General features: G+C 42.3%; 1 protein-coding gene and 1 long non-coding RNA gene across 4 annotated transcripts in view; one reads left to right on the top strand and one right to left on the bottom strand.

The window, feature by feature from the left end:
• LOC308474391 overlaps window positions 1-17,580 on the top strand; it is a 32,956-nt gene that overhangs the window by 11,878 nt on the left and 3,498 nt on the right. The gene's annotated exons all lie outside the window — the stretch shown is intronic.
• The window catches only part of DCAF5 (DDB1 and CUL4 associated factor 5), a 43,334-nt gene continuing 36,132 nt past the window's right edge, over window positions 10,379-17,580 (bottom strand). For all 3 annotated transcript variants that reach the window (XM_080972254.1, XM_080972256.1, XM_080972255.1), the window contains exon 9: window positions 10,379-13,221. In XM_080972254.1, the coding sequence (XP_080828380.1) occupies window positions 11,440-13,221 (1,782 nt within the window). In that variant the 3' untranslated portion in view covers window positions 10,379-11,439. The remainder of the gene's footprint in view (window positions 13,222-17,580) is intronic.

The raw sequence follows: 17,580 nt of genomic DNA, 5'->3' as shown, positions 1-17,580 counted from the left end.
GGACATGGGGGGGTGGCCCCCACCCCCAAAATATTGGGAGACCCAAAAGGGCTCGGCCCCCAGGAGCTGGCACCCCTGCCAGACAGCACAGCAAGGTCTGTTCAAATGGCTGAACTGAAGCAACAATTGCAGTTGTTTGTATAGGCAGAGCACTGAAACTGACTATTGTGACTTTTTAGCCCAGCATCCAATATTGAGCCACTTTTGCCTAGTTGTAGATATGAATATACACACTTGGTTGAGCTGGTCAGCTGCACAGGCAGGCAAAAGAGGATCACTTTTGCATTCCTGCTTTGTTGGATTCTTCCCTTAGTTCTGAGAAGTAGCATGTTCTAAAAATGATATGAAACTTCCTCTGGACATTATTTTTAGAATACTGGATTGCATTCCTAGCGATAGGGCTCCTGACACCCCCTGTTTTTCATTTCAATTTGGATGCAGACAAACCAGAGACTGTGCCAAGCGATAAAAGTGACAGAGAAGAACTCCTTTCTTGATCCAAGACGCTCCTTCCTCCACCCTCAAACAATGAAAGCAGAAATGCTGGCTCCCTTCTCATAGTGAACACTTTTATGGACTTGCTTAATGAACAGCAAATGTTTCTTCTATTTAGTCATGTTTTTAATACTGAAGCTGTCGGCATTCCATCCAGTCTGCACAGAAGCAAGCCCTGCACACATACACTCCTCAGGAGCACGTTATGTCTGGAAGAAAACTTGAGAGGCCTTCTGTCATGGTTGCTTTAAAATCAAATACATTTTATGTCATCCTTCTGGCTTTATGAAAAAAAATACACTGCAACAGCCAGCCATTAAACTAGTGCACAACAAATGAAGCACTTAAACTGCTCAAAACTGCAGAAATGAACATTTTTGCTTCCAGTCTGAAACATTTTTGATGGATATTCACCAATAGAGGACAGTTAATCTTGCACACTACATCCACACTGGGGAGCAGTGTAAAGAAACCTCTGGCTTTTATGTGACTGGAATGTAGCCTATTGTACAAAGGTAAACAGGGATGGCCTGTCCTGTTTCACTACTTGAGGCACAACAGGAAGTGTGACCCTGCCACTGCTGCTGTTTGTGCCACCTGCCCTGCCACCTCCGCTAGTGGCAGAGAAGTGCCAATTTTGGGTGAGAGCTTGCTGAAATTGCATGAGATCTCACGCACTCTGCAAGATCTCACACAATTTCAATGAGATACTGATGGAAATCAGCACCACCTTACCTGAAATCGGTGCTGATCTGGGCTGGATTAACCATTAAGCAAAATAAGCACGTGCTTAAGACATCAAGGGAAGGAGGGCACCACAGAATTTTTCCAGTGCTAGATTTACATTGGACCATATGTTGTAGCTGAACCAAGTTCCACAAAAAAGGCTCCCACAATAAAAGAAAAATACACACACATATACACACACAATAAAATAAAATGAAATAAAATAATATAATATGCTTTAATCTTGGAAATACAACAAAATTAGATTCTGGTAACTGGTAAAGTGTCATAGAGAGAGGTAAGTAGCTAGGTAGGTAGGTAAGTAAGTAGGTATGGGTGCACCACAATCTATTAAGTGCTTAGAGACTCTAAAGCTCTTAATGCTGGCATCCCTTCTCAACTGCCCACGGCAGGCAGGGTGTCTAAAGGTAAGATACATGCCAATTACCCTGCCCACATTTTACATCTGTCCCACTCTCCCACCAATCTCTAGAGCAGTTTTGCAATTTAAAAAAGTTCCCTTTGTAGTTTGTGAGTGCTTGCTGATCTAACACACCCAACTGGCTACCGTGACATGTAGAGCCTTCCACCAGCTGAGGTACCAGCAGCGGCCCCTCTCTCCTGTGTCTGGTCATCCATGCAGTGGCAGAGCAAGTTGATCGGGCACCTGGGCAGGGGCAGGGCCAGCTGGGGCAGGATGCTCCGCAGGGCCTTGGAGTCTGCCTGCCTCCTCCCACTCAGCCGCCCTACAGCTGGGAGGGGAGGCAGCGGGTGAACCATTTGGGCAGCGCGGAGCCTGTGGGTGCCCAAGCCAGCACGCCACTCCCAGGAGAGACACGTGGCTCAGGCGCACTGCAGGCCGCACGGTGAGTGCCGGCCAGCATTTTGTCACCCCCCTCAGTGGTGACACCTGGGGCGGACCACTTCCACTGCACCCCCTTCCTCTACTCCTGCATCCATATTCTTATACCTTCTGCAATGCATTGTACACATGTAGGCTATGATATGGAACAGCCCGTTAGCAGTGCATCTTGCTGGTTCTTAAACAGCAGCAGTTTGGATCAAGCCCCTTGGCTGCTATTTAGCAAACCAAAATACAAGGGCCAGCCAACTGCTTAATGTCATGGCAATCAGGACCAAACTTGACATAAGAGAGGGTTGCATCTGCTTTTAAAATGTGGGTCTGGTATATTGCATCCTTGCCTGAGTATATTTTGAAATAGTTTAAATATTGTGTAATCAGCTGTGCGAGAAGAAAAGAATTTCATTCAAGCATATTCCTGCACTGAAGATATAAATTTGATGAAATAAGATAATTTATAACCAGGGAAAGGTGCATAGGGTTATGCTAGAGTGATGTCAAAAAATCGGAACTCTTGCAAGTTTGCTTTCTTTGCTAATGTAATTGAACGACGCAGTGGATTTTCACATATCCTGTACTTGTGCCAGTTCAGCCCATTTCTTTGTTTGCACGGTGACAGCTTTTCTAGCTAGTCTAATCAATTCCTACATCGTGATAGACACAAAAATGAAATGGAGCCTGATTCAGTTCACCAAAGGTACTAATGAGATGGCTCTTCAAATGCTGGCTCTCTTTGAGGTTCCTAGATTAAATTTGGTCGTGCAAGTTCTCAGCCCAGTTAATGATATATAGCATTTAGTTTTCTTAAATATTTACTTCAGACATGACCAGATGGTGGGTTTTTATCACTGCTGCTGACCTGCAAGCAGGAGATTGCATGTGATTTTTAAAAAACTGGGGAGAGAGGCTGCAACTATCTCTAGTCCAAAGAATGTCTAAAATCTATCTCCAGCTCAAAAGAATGTCTAAAATCCTAACACAACTAGGTCTGCCACAGAAGAGAAGTCATTCTTCTTCCAAATACTTGTAGAAAGTAGAAAATGTTGTGGCCTCTTTCTCTCTTGCACCCTAATGTTCATCTACCCCTTCAGTGGACTCAGGCTGCAATCCTAACACCACTTACCTGAAAGTAAGGATGAGAAGATTTGGCGATTTTGGTTTTCTCTGTTTCTCATTTCTGCAGTAATTAGAAAACTTTTTTAAAAAACCTCATGAAAATTCATCAGCATTTCAGTGTGAAATTGTTCTAATAGACACTTTTTTGTAATGTACACATTTTTGCAAGTTTTCCCCAAGAAAATGCATTTTGGTATATAATTTTCACCAACATATTTTTATGCACACTTTCCCCTAATATTTGTATTTTTTTGTAAAAATTGGTTGGAGAGCTACATCATAAAATTCAGAGGAGTGCAAATTTCAAAGGATAACTGTGTGTTTTGGTTTTTGCATGGTTTTGGAAATTTTGAATTTGATATTCGATTCACCTTTAAATGTGAACTGAATTGGCCATCTACCCCATCCCTACCTGGAAGTAAACCCCAGTGAATTCAATAGGACCTGAGCAGACATGGTAAGGAATATGCTCTAAGCAAGAGGCCATAATCAGGGGGTCATAGACTAGGGATCAAGAATGGGAGCCCCCCTGGGCCAAATCCTGCCCACTAAGCTTGCTTTCGTTTGGACTGGATCTCAAATTTTGTACATTTGAAATAAGAGAAGAGTGTTCGTAAGCAGAGAATGCTTCATTCTTTGTCATTGCATGGCTCCTGTTTCTTCGGCAAACAAACCTTCAACTGATGAAGGAACTGAAAGCTAGTAGGGTGGCCATATTTCCTACTTCACAGAGGGCAGTCCTCTTGAAGGGTTGTCTCGTTTGTGCCAGCTTTCAAGACAAAGAAGGGAGACTAGAGGCCTTGAATAGTTAGCATTTGTATAGGATTCTGTGCTGGCACCTGCCCACTCTCTTCTCCTGCTATGGAGAAATGGATTGTATTTAAATTAAATTATAGTATCTGCTCATGTAGATGAGCATATGCATCTGTTTAGTCAAAGTCATGGCCCAGTTTTGTCCTCTTTCACACACAAGTGTGAGACTTGTTTCCTCTTTTGGGGCCATGTATAAAGGGCCTGTGGGACAGTCGCAATCAGGTGAAACAAAAATGTCTGAAGTGTTAATTCTTTTTGATGCCGCATGGAGAAACACTAGACCAAAGCAAGTGGGGTATTACTACTATGTATAACTGAAATGCAAACTCAGTTAAGTACTGAGCATATCCAACCAACAGCCTCAGTTGACTAACGTAGGTTATATCTCACGAGCAACTAGTGCACAGACTGAGAAGGCAGACATGTTAAAAGTCTTTCACTAAATTCTATGCATATTTAATGACACTACTTGCTCACCAGCCAAAAATAATAAATGATGTCGATCTGCAGACTTCAAATCAGTTCTGCCATTCCATGTTTTATCTATTATAGAGGCTTCAACATGTTTCTCAGGAATACTTACACTGATGTGGCTCAGTTCCAGTCCTTGGCTGGCTCATGGTAAGGAACATCTAAATTTCCAGCAAATCAGAGATAGATGTTTTTGGCTTTGGTTTGTGCACCAGAGACACTTGTTCCTGTGTGCTCTCCTTTTCGTCTCTCGATCCAAACCAAGACACCCAGAGAGGCAGTTATTATTCAAGACGCCTTGGGAATTATATTGAAGTCTGGTAGCCTGGCTGTGCAATATTAACAGGCAAGCTTTCTAAACATAAAGGCCCTTTTATCAAGTCTGATGTAAAAAGATATAGGGCTCCTGAACTCTGCAAGGTACTCTAAATAAGTTGTAAAGCTTTCACACATGCTTTAACTTAGTGCACAAGTACAGTTGGTGCTTACATTCTTTGCAAAGGTATCAGGGCAAGGATTTCAGCTGCCATAGCCATGACAAAAGCAGCACACAAGGACAGCTGAAGACTCTGGAAACCCAACTTGAGACATCTATTAAAACGTTAAAAACTGCCACTTTTGGAGAAGGCTTTTGTACCATATCAGTTCCAAAAGCTGGTCAGTAGAAGAGTGCCACTGAAATCTGCTTAGTAAGACATGCTGAACCAATTGTCAGTCTTTGCCATAATGTTTCCAGATGGGACAGAGAGCAGGTCTGTTCGAGAAGATATGTTAAGCATAGCAGGGCAGAGGGGGGGTAGGTGAAAGAGGACATGAAAGACCATGGTTGTCTTCTATTAATTCTGTGTAGGATATAGTTTTCTCTTAAAAAATAAATAAATTTGAAACTCCAACTACTAACCACCCTGCTCCAAGTTATTCCTTAAGGGGAATCTGTGCCCCACCCCCCACCCCACTGATGCACTTGGACTTCAGATGTCCAGCGGTCAGGGATGATGGGATTTGGGAGTCCAACAACACCTGAAGAACTACAGGTCCTCCAGTCCTACCTTAGAAGTTTAATTAGCATTGCAAAATATCTTGTAACGATGAATGCACCTAGCTGACTTAATCAAATAGCTGGCATGGTGTGGCTAATGGTAGCTGTTTGCAATGGTGGACCTTGTCCTCTTTCTAGTTGAGAGTTATAGGGTTTCTTGTCGACTCCCTTTCCCAGGAACTGGCCAGGCTAAAATCGGATTCACATTAGAAGTGGAACTGTGTCTGGGTCCACTATCAGATACAAGAGTGATTTTACTAACCACATGCAGGAGGGTTAATATATCTCTTAAACTTCATTCCATTCAAAGATCTTACTGTACTTACTAATTAAACAATTATGGCCTTTTGAACTATGGAGGGACTATTGGTTTTGTTTGTTCCTATGGTATGTATTTTTGTGATTTTATGTTGTAAGCTGCCCTGTGATTCTTGGATGAAGGGCAGTATAGAAATTTAAAAAAACTATTATTATGATGCAGAGCAGATGTCAAATGATGACCATTTATTGACATTCACTGAGAAAAAAGTATGAAGCCAAGACTTTTTTCAGAGACTGTTGGTGAAATTTTATTTAGAAGGGCATGGCCTAATGGCATGTTGCCAGAAATTGAATTTATTCCACCTTTTGAAATTAGGATTACAGTTGCAGTGAGACCACAACAGTTCAGCAGATTTCAGCTACAAAATGACTTTAGATTCAAACCATAAAATATAGCCTTCAGCAGAAATTTCCAATCTTGAAGCCAATAATTGTGTTCTTCAGAATAGAGGGAAAAACCCACACACCCCTACACTATGGCCGAGTCGATTTTCTTGCTTTCAAGAGCAGAACTTGGCACGAAATTAATTTAGCTCTTGGAGTGAAAGAAAATTTAGCACACGCTTCACCCCAAACACATGGCTGGGTCATTTTTAAGTTCCAGAAACAAATAACATATGGAGGAATCTGTCTCTTCAGATGTTAATGTTGCCATAAGCTTCTAGCCAGCACAAGTCTGTTAAGTTAAACCTAGTGGACTGCAGACCAGTTTGGCTGCATAACAACTCTTGATCTATTTATTTCAAATGAAAACAAATTTAGGCCCAAGTTGTACATATATGCAAGTAGGATACTTGGAAAGGTTTATTCATCTTGCCTATTTTTCTGTCTATGCTGGGGCAACACATACTCATTTCTACTTGGTTCTTCCACAAACTCCTCAGTCAAGTCACTAATTTTCAGCTCATTTCCATCTATATCAAATTGTAGCAGCACTGGCCTGCTTCACAAGGTTACTGAGGAGAAATTGGAAGGACATACTTTGCACAATGCAAGCACATCACTCTCTCTTTCCTCTGTAATAATGTTAGCTGAAAATCAAATAAAACAGAGGTTTCCTGAAGGGTGCCATTTTAATAGTGGAGAAATGGAGAATACCAAGCAATGTCTGGTACACTACAGTCAGGTCCCAGAACTGAAAACAGTTCATAGAGGAACAGTAGCTAGCCTTCCCAAAGGCAGGACAAATATACGATGGTCATGATTACAGTTGATGGCAGTTGTCTTTGGACTCGAGGAGTGGGCCTCTCAAACTCTTTAAAAGCCCTTCTATAAATGAATTGCTAGTGACAACCTTGCGGATGGCTTGAACATGCCCTATGAATACAATATGTCTAAGTTGGCTTAGGCTAACCTTAAATTGGCAAGTTGCACTAAGATGCAGTCTTTAATTCTGCACAACTTTGACGTAGCCACAACTATGTTGCAGCAGAATTAAGGATGTCATGCTCCTACAGCATCTTTGGTTAACAGAGGTTCTCATTTACAGTGCAAGTAGGTAACTTGGAGAGCTATGTTATTATTTTAGGTTTTGCAACAAGTCTCTCAAACCATCTGTACAATATCCATAAAAGTTTTGCTGAAGGTATTTTCTTTCACATGGCTAAAATGAGCCCTGGATCAATCACAGATGGTTGCTGAATATTTCTGCAGCAGTTAACATTGCATATTTTTAATCTATTTTTACACAAACTAGAGCTATCTGCAGTTAGATTAACAATTATCTGGTGTTCAAGCATACCTATGACCAAAATATAAAGGTGTCTTTGAGAACATTGAAAGTAGTAAAAGAATTTAATTCCAGAAAGCTGCTACTTATGATTGGAAGGAAAGGCCATCTGCAGTATTATCCTTCGTTCCCCATAAGGAGAAACATAACAGAGCCAAACTAGCCAACACATACACGACTACTCTGCAGTTATTAAAAATATACCCTTCTTTAAATCAATTGCAGATTTGGTCCATCAATGCAGCTGTAAGTTAAAGCTTGATGTTTTGTTTTTTTAATGTAAGAACTGCTGTGTTCTGTCAAACCCATAATTAAGCTGGTTCAGTGTTATGTCTCCCAATATCCACTGGCCAAATGATAGAGGGGATTTCTCATCTATGGGCATGGTGGTGCTATAGTCCTAGCAACTGGGGCCATGTGACCTTTTACCATAGAAATTCGGGTCAACATGATTCATAACCACCCATGATTTTATATTCCAAGTAAAAATTTCAGTAATTTCCTGGCTTTTTAAATGGCAAAGCTTGTTCCCATTTCCTTTAAAATTACTGGGGAGATACAAGTCAATGAAATTTTGGCACCTTACTATAAGATCTCCTAATGAGGAATAAGAGGTGGAGAGGAGAAACAGTCAAGACAACATAGTCCTCAAGGAAAAGTCTTTGTTGACTTGGTTGGGTTTGGGAGCTGCTGCTCTGCAACTCCACCTGTTTTGAGTACCAGTGTATGTGCCTGTAGAGAATAGTTTAAGTGATATAATGGGGGGGGGGGGGGGAGAGAAGAGCTGCAAAGCTCCAAACTACAGAATGAGTAAGTTCAAGTTACAAAACACACAAAAAAGTTTTACCCCAAGTTTTGTGCTTTCAAGTTACAGTGACAGGAGAGGAAAATATATCTGCTAACTATTATGCTATTACACAATGCTTTCCAATTGCAAAACCATAAGCATTTGCTTTTTCAAATCTTTGCGATGAAGAAACTCCCTCCTCAATGCACTTACACACTCACCACACCACAATCAGATTAATATTAATTAATTATTTGTAAAGCAGATCAAGTTATTCGACTTGAAGCATATCCACTCTGGCTTTCATTTCTCCCTTGGGCAGTATATTTTCTTCCATCTCCTTTACCTCGTCTTCCAGTTCTTCTGAAATCCCCCTTTTCATTTCATGAAGGTAGCCCCCTTCCCTTTCCCCAGTAAAAGCTTAGCCATAAAGCAACGCTTCCAAAACCAGGGCTGTAGAGCTTAGTTGAGCAGCTGTGTATTACAGAAGACCCTTTGAATGAAAAGCTAAACACCAGTTAATAGATTCAAGAGACATACTTTCCTTTTCATTCATCGTTAAAAAGGCCCCCCAAATTAATGACTGCCCCCACCCTTTAACCACTGACACAGTAGCATACAATATACACAAAGGAAAATTGTGCAAAGTACTACACAACAGGGCACCTCATTCTGTCATTTTTGGGTTGGTTCTAAAACACTGACCCGGCAATGCAGGATGCTTCTATTAGAAGAATCCCCTAGCAAGTGATGATCCAAGGAACGTGGAGAACTCCTCAAATTCCAAGAGAAGGCTCAAGCAGTTTCAGCACTAGTGATGCTCCGCCACAATGCTTAGCATTTTATTTTTATATTTATTGTTTAAGACAGTGTTCCCAAACCGCCCCCCCCAAACTTGAATATTGCTGAGGATACTGGTGCCACTTAATGATTCCCCACCACTACCGGTTGTAGTAATTGTAATGTGCCGTGCCAGGTGCTGTATGGTTTTTAATTGTATTTTTAAGAGAGCTTTTGTGGGTCTCTTGAATGAAACTCTGGTTCATGTACTTAGTTTGGAAAGCCCTGGGTAAGAGTCACTTCAGTACAATATTTCACACAGCCATCCTAAATCTTGTGCAGCAAACTATGCCAGCAATCCTACACAAACTTATGTGGGACTAAGGGCAGTACCCAATGAAGTGGTCCCGTTGTTGCAAGGACTTCTGCTTGCCCAACAAACCTTCCCCTCCCTTGCCCAATCTGCTCTTCAGTATTGGGGTACCACCAGAGCATATTTGGGGAGCATGAGAGGGGAAGCACAGAAGTCTTTGCACAAATGGGATGCCCTTGTTAGATGCAACACTAAGTCCAGATGTACTCAGTGGAGCTTGCTTCTGACTAAAGATGCATAGAACTAGGCTGCAAAGTAGATGGCTGTTTGTTTTGTGGTATAAAGTTGATTAGTTCCTTCACATTTGTATAGGTGCCCATTTCATAAATGGCTCAATATGTACAAAAATCAGGAAGAGACCAAAGGGAAGAGATCTTAAACATGTGTGGAGTAGGACTCCTACTGAAAATCTTCCCTTCCCACCCCTCCTTAATCCATATTTGACTTTCCAAAATCACACAAAATCATTAAGACACGCTATAAGCAGTGAAGTATTAGAGGAAAAGAGCTCCAGCTAACACTAAAGGACACAGCAGTAGGGCTGGCACCTACCAACCTACTTTGTAAGGTGGGAAGGGACAGGCAAACCACCCAAAAGCAGAGCACAAATCGTAACAGCATCTAGGGGAACCCCTCCCCCCATCCCCCACCCTGTTGAGTACGGTTGTGCCAGCCACCATTATTAAAAACTCTGCAGGTAACGTACGGAAATTGGCTGATTAACATTTCTGTTTACTTGGAATCCCAGAAGAATTTACCAGTGTCAAGTGTTGAACTGCAAGGCCATTCCCTCTCCAGTGTATAACTATTGTATTACAAAAATATATACCAATGTTATGGTTTACCATAAAAAACAAGATAGTCAATACACACAAAAATATTTGTTTAATTGGAAACCATACATCAATCTGCACCTTTTGAACAGTAGTGCAGGACTTGTAAAACCAGGGTCTCTAAAGTCAGCCTACTGTTCCAAAGAAGATCAATTATTTTAAAAAAGGAAAAGAAAAGAAGAGAGAACCGGGTCTCAAGATTCAGTTTACGCTCACAGTTAGCTTGTTAGGTACATCAATATGCATTTTTCTCCTCCGAGTTACACTAACCATCTTTCCTGGACTGTATCACCAGTTTCATGCAGACACAAGAGTTGTAGCTACATACAAGATTTCGTGTAGCTTTCCTGCAAGTTATTTTGTAAATCAGGTAATAGCTTAGGGACAGCAAATGAAGCCATGGGAAGTACAGCAGTGCTTCCAGATTATACCTCTAGTGAATTTCAATTGGAGTGGAGTCTACGTTCTAATCCAATGACAAATATGGCTACTTTGTGGGAGGAGAGGCTTAACTTTAGAAGAAGGAAAAAGAGCAAGGTCATTCTGGATACTACCTTAACAGTTTCAAACAAAACCATCTCCTGCTTCTTGAATGAGTAATTGGATTACTTTAAGTACAAACAGCTGTGTGATGTTACTTTACATACATAAACCATGAGAATGCTTCCACCAAATCAAACAGTCACTCTTCTTTAAGACTTCAGAAGCATGGGAGAGGGTTAGAAGGCTGCACCCAATTTGCTCCCATTTTCATGTGCAGAAAAACACCCCAGAAGCATCAGTCATAGATGTCAGTTGCCTATCACTCAAGTCAATGAGGCTATAAAACCCACAGTATCAACACGCAAATAATTCTTTTCAGAAGAGTAAGATTTACAATAGCCACGTTAGGTAGCTAGCTGAACAAACACCACACATCACACGAGAATAAGTCAACTGTCTGAATAAGGATTTACTTGAACAGAACCTTGTAAGGGTACACTATACTCAGTCTCATTTTAAAGGTTGATTAGATTTTTTTTATACAACATAGCCCCTGGCAATTTAAAATAGACCCACTGGAGAATGGAATGGAGAACTGGAAATGTGACATTTCAAACCCAGGCTGCGTGTGTTTTTAACTTCTTTTCTGAGGAAGACTTCTCAGAATCTGTGTCTTCAAACTCTGTTCTATGCCTTTTCTGTCGCCCACGGATCTGCGAGCCATCACTGCCTGGAAGATGCAACTCGGCAGCTTCCTCTTTCGTGCTCACGGTGTGACTGGGAGAGTCTGTTGCAGACAGGCTGCATTCCTTGTGCAAGGATGTGCATGTCTGCACAAGGCTGCCATTATCAGCATTTAAGTGTAATTGTCTTCCTTGAGCCACAGCCTCCTGCTCTCCAAAACTCTGTCCGTTACTAAGGTAAGAAGAGCGAGGGTGCAAGTGACCATTATTGTGGTTTGCACAGGAATTGTCCGTGTTCCTGTCCTCATTGTCATCTGTTGGGTTTCTAGAGTAATTTCCAGATCCACTACAGGTGGCAGCGGTGGAAAATGAATCCTTCGAGACAACCAGTGGGTTGTGGCTGGGGGCAGGTTGACAATTCTGGTTACTTTTCTGCTCCACAAATCCTGCAGGCTGGCTGCGTGGCTCTTCAGTGCAACTACTTCGGCCTTTGCATGTGGCTTTTCCATTGAGCTTCTTCATCTCAAACGAATGCTCCACAGTCCCACTGTTTCCGTTCCCTTGGGTGACGTTCTCTTGATCCTCCAGCTGCCGCTGATTATCGCATTCATGATCTTGACCATTTCTAGAATTTTCTGCCGAGCTACGTTCCTTGAAGGTTTCCTTGTTGCGGTTTTCAGTAGAGGGATCCTGCCCACCTTGGGTTTTTCTGCTCGTTCCAGGTCTCCCTTCACTTTCACCACCTCCATGCGAAGTTTCGCCATCTTTGTTAGCTGCATAAGACATATAAGAATAGTGGAGCCACCTGAAAGCTTTGTAGATCTTCCTGTCTACAGATTCACTTTCTGAGCAAGGAGAGACCTTCTCTTTGCGGACCTCAGTATTTGCAGTACTCCTTTCGGGAGATGAGGCTGGAGAAGGGGAGAGGTCATCCACTTTGATCTGGGGATAATCATAGAGGTCTTCGCCTAAGTAGGTACTTGTGTTTTCTGTGCTGGCATTTGCATTAGTCCTTTCTTCCTTTTGTGGCTTCTGCCTGCGCCTTAGTGCGTTGCGTTGCCGGGTTGAGGCACGGCGCTCATTCAGTTCCTCGTCATCTTCTGTGCTGCTGCTGCTGCTGGAGCTGCTCGAGTCATTCTCTTCGGGGCTTGGGGACCTGGGCCTTGGGAAGAGATCAGCATCTAGCTCCGTCTCACAAGTATTTTCATCAGAATCAGACTCATTAGAAAGGGCCAAGAGACGCTTGTCTTGGTACCTCCTCAGTGCAGACAAACGTTGCTGGCGAGAAGCCACAGCTTCTCTGGCTGGTGGAGATTCGGTAGATCTCAAGGTTCCCAAGTTATAGGCAGCTTCATCAGATTCTTCCGTCATGTGAGGTGGGGAGTGATGCAGAGATGTGGAGGACTCAGACTCACTATACCCTGAACGCTCGCTTACTCCGGCATGGAGCTGCAGGATTGTGCTTTCACTAAGGTCACTGTCGGAATCAGAGCTCCACCCCTCAATCTCTCGACGGACCAAGGAGTCAAAAAAGGCCATCATCCGTGGATCCTCTTGGACTGACTGATTGGCATAGTCATGAGACAGGCCACTGCCACTGTTTAGCACAAGGCTAATGTACTCTTCATGTGTGTACAGACAACGGGAATCGTCCTCGATTTTACCATCCAGATCTCCTGTGCAACCAGGCTGCCGGTAAGGACTCCAGATCTGTAAAAAGAATAAAAAGAAGTGTTGCTTTATATATATCACCCGGTTGCTATTTTAAGGCTTTTCAGCAGCCTACTGATATACCTATATCATTTTGCAAGACTATTGGTGTAGCTGATCTTAAAGAACCATTCTTTTTACTCAGTTTCACAAAGATGTTCCATTTCACGTGCAAAATGTTTCCCCACCTACACTTGAGGATTCACAACTCATAAAATGCTTCCAGCTTGAAATGAAATGAACGCCAGACTGCAGAACTCTATTTTTATCTAATAGGTGTTTACAAGTGGGGGGGGGGGGGAGAGAGAGAAAGGAGGTGGTAAGAATACTAGGTTGCTTTCTGAATAAAAGTCTAGGCAGTAAGGAAGGCATTTGTTTCCCAGGAAACTAAAGCTAGAGCTTGTTTTAGAGACGTGTTGTGGTGTTTCAATAAGTTGCATGGTTCAGCATCTCAGCAGTTGTGGATGGCTGCACAATGTAAGCTGAACATCTATAATGTTTGGTGTCTTACAGTGCTTTTATATTTTGTTGGAAGATGTCCAGAGTGATTGGGGCAACCCAGTCAGATGGGTGGGGTAGAAGTAATAAAATAGCAGTTGTTGTTGTTGTTGGTTCCCCTATACTCAAATGCCATGATAACAGCAGTGCAGCCATTTCCAATCATGTATGCCTATGAGGCTGATGGGGGTGCTTAGAATTTTGCTGTCCTACCAAGTATTTCTTAAAAATACACCTAGGCTAGCACTAAAAGACAATTATATGGTTGAATTAGCACAGATGATCAGAACCACCTGACACCATTCACCTCCCAGGCAGAAGGCTGTGCTTACAAAAGAGGATGATCATGCCTGTTAGTGTACCTCTGTGCTCATTTAATCACCAACAGCAGACATGATCCATCCTCTTTTGCTAGCAGATCTATGCACATGGGAGGTAAACAGCATAGTAGGGCTTGGAGGTAATGCCCATTTATCCTAATCCGCTTCTTAAAAAAATTAATTGCTTGCCAGCCCTTCTGTAGCAGGCCCTACCTCCCCACCTTCATCTAGCCCTCACCTAAGTTGTGGGTTGGGGCCTTCGAGAGACGTGCTCTACATATTTATCTTATTTTAGTTCTGCTATTTATTATCAGCCTTTCACCCCAAGGGGCCAGGCCAAGTAAACAACAGGATGGACAATAGAATGGACCCCTGCAGAATTCCACAGGTCAATTCCCAGGGTTTCAAGTAACAGCCCTCCCCCAATTGCTCCTTTCTGGAACTGACCCTGGAGGTAGGAACAGAACCCCAGTAAAATGGTGCCCCCCCCAGTCAGTCCAGAAGAATTCCATAGTCATCACTACCAAAAGTCAGAGAAGTCAAAGAGAATGCACAGGGTTGCATTCCCCTTCTCTCTCAACAAAAGTCATCAGACAAGGCACCCAAAGCAGTTTCAGTACAATGAAGAGGCCTGGAGCCAGAATGAATTGGGTCCAGATGCTCAGCTTCCTTCGCACAGGCTTAAAGCTGGACCACCACCATGCTTTTAATCACCTTGCCCAAGAAGGGGATATTTGTGACTGGGTCTGAGTCCTGCTGAGTCCTGATAGGTCCTCTTAACAGTCCTTTAAAGGAACCAGTTCAGTAAGCAGCTGAATTCAGAAATGCCTCCCTCAAATTACTTCCCCCAGAACAAAAAGTACAGACACGCGGAGGTTGTTCCTATTTTAATTCTGCATAATAACGGAATAGTCCAACTTTGAGGAAGACCTGCAAGGAACACCCATTGGATCACAACATGAATGTGGAATCTGGGGAGATTCCAAATGTCAGTAAGGGGAAAAAAAATACATACAAGTCATTAGTTCTCATGCATCTGTAGAAAAGTTTGGGTTAGAAAGATACCGGTAATATCAAAACCAAAGAACAGGTTAGGCAGTAATCAAAAGGGAGAAAATTTAATGGCTATTGAATTTCCCCTTCAATTATTTGAAAATAAAGTCAGGAACTTCACACCCTTCCTTCACTCCATTCTTTCATACCATCCTCAAGCCTAGTCCCCACACCCACTTTGAAAACCTGAATCCTAAAAACATGACTTTACAGAAGAAATCCTTGTAAAGGCACTTACTACCAAAGAATGTAACAAGATAGACATGACTCCCACCGTACCATTTTCTCCTTTGTTTACCTGCCAACTAAGATTTCACTTCATGCATCTGACAAGTGGGCTTGAGTCCCTGAAAGCTTATGTCACGATATATGCATTCGTATTGAAGGAGACACAAGAGACACAAGACTGATTGTTTTTTGTTGCAAGAGATGAACACAGCTACTCTTTGGGAAGATTTTAGAGTTGGGATAGAAGTTGAGAAGTAAGCAAAGCCCTTCAAAGGAGCAACCTTTTTTATTATCACCTGCAGTTGCCAGGAAAGCCTCAGACTCCTTTTACATGCAGGAAGGTGACCTTTCAGAGATGTCAGGTTAAGTCACATGCCAGCAAGATATTTTATGCTGTGTTCAGGTAGGCTAAATTATGATTTTGCTGCAAGTGTATATAATTAGGTGTGCTACATCAAATTATCCTATAAAAGCAAGAGACAGATAGTGGCTTGTCTCTATGGTTGTCTCCATAGAAACATGGCTGAAAAAACCTTCCATCTCTTACATAGTAGTGCATTTCAATTTTCATTAAAGTATAAATCAGCAATACCTTACAACTTTCCCTCCCACACAGTTTGACAAGTTGCCACTACCATCAATATTCAGTTCAACACTGCCCTCCTGCTGTCAAGCCCTCTACAGACTTCAGTCAGTTTCTCTCAATAGTGTACACAACTCTACCTTTCTACCGCTTGCAGAGCAACATCTGCCTGCCAAGTAAGCTTTTCTGCAGTCTCCTCCTTTGACTCACCATTATGTTCTCTCTGAATCATGGCGTTGCTTCATAATCTCCATTTAGTTTAAAGTCTCTTCTCAAAGGCTATCGTCCACATAAAAACTTTACACAAAATTACTCTGTCATCAAGCCATGCTAACAATTCAAATAAAGCTGGATTTTAAATTTACTTTAATTCATAACACGCCAAAACAGAAAAGTCATCAGCAGCTGTCCACACCCGCTCATCCACCTCTCAAATTACTCTCAAGGCCAAGTTTTGGCAACCCCTCTAAGGATTTAGGAGCCAGATAGATCAGCTTTCTGAAGGGTTATTAAAATTGGGAGCCCTTGCAAAGAATTGCTCTGTTGGGTTCCTGCCAATTCAACCTTACCCAGGTGAAAATTCCAGTGCAGGGCCTCACATTTTGATCTGAACAGGCGGGAAAGTCTATAAGGGGCTCACAAGGCTGGCCTACAATGTGTGATCGTAGGATATGAGCTTAGGTGCGAGCAATCTGAAGCTGAGCCATTCTTGTCCCAAAATAGGTTGTCTTGCAAAAATGAGAACAAGGCACAGAAAAACTGGAGTTCCAGCATGGCAGTTACATACATCAATATTTCTTCCTCATAATTAGTTTTAAGCTTGTACATTAGAAAAGATAGGCATGTTTCACAAATACACATGCTGAACCTATGATCTAACATGAATTCTCTTTTCCAGAGGCATTCAAGCACCACAACCTTTCAGGTTGGGAGAGCTCTTGAAAAAGACACTTAACTGAATCACTACCCCCCCCCCCAAAATGTAAGTGCAACAAAAGCAACACAGGGGCTGTTTATATACATACATTAATCCAACAGACCAAGTACCGTCACCCAGGAAAGATTCAGAGCTTCATTGGTTATTACACCCAAATTTCACAAGAGGCTTCAAACTGAACCAATTAAGTCTATGCGTACTGTATACCCGTTTGGCAGAAACTGGTGTAAATACAGTTAGGGCAGACGTCTCGAAAACAAGAAGCAAGGCATTTCAATGGTATACAACACAGTGTAATTAAAATCCTTGCTTGTGCTGCTGCCAGATATATCCCTTTTTAAATATGCATTAGTATCTGGAGAATAGGGTGAGAAAGCAGTAGCAAACTCAAAGAGCAAGCCAGAGACACTGACTGAATATAGATTCTTGGTACTGTATTATGCAGACAGGCAGTGGACCATGCTGGCAGGATTTGGGCCAGCCATGACCCCCAGCTTGTAAATGGCCAACAGGGTTACAGTCAGTCAGTCAATGTGCAACTGACTAAAGTGTTTACATGATATACCTCAATTACTGCCATCTGCCCTAAAGACATTTACAAAGCTCTTCAGCGGATGGTTGAAAACAGAACAGGCGTAGAATTAAATCTACTTGAACCTGCTTTCTAAGCCTGCAGGGCACCTGTATATACATAAAAGAGCACAAGACGATCTACTCAAGGGTTCAGCTCAACGTCAGTG

The sequence above is a fragment of the Podarcis pityusensis genome (assembly GCF_964106645.2).
Source record: "Podarcis pityusensis genome assembly, chromosome: 1".
NCBI classification, from domain to species: domain Eukaryota; kingdom Metazoa; phylum Chordata; class Lepidosauria; order Squamata; family Lacertidae; genus Podarcis; species Podarcis pityusensis.
The sequence above is the reverse complement of the archived record's forward strand: the minus strand, read 5'-3'. Positions and strand labels throughout refer to the sequence as shown.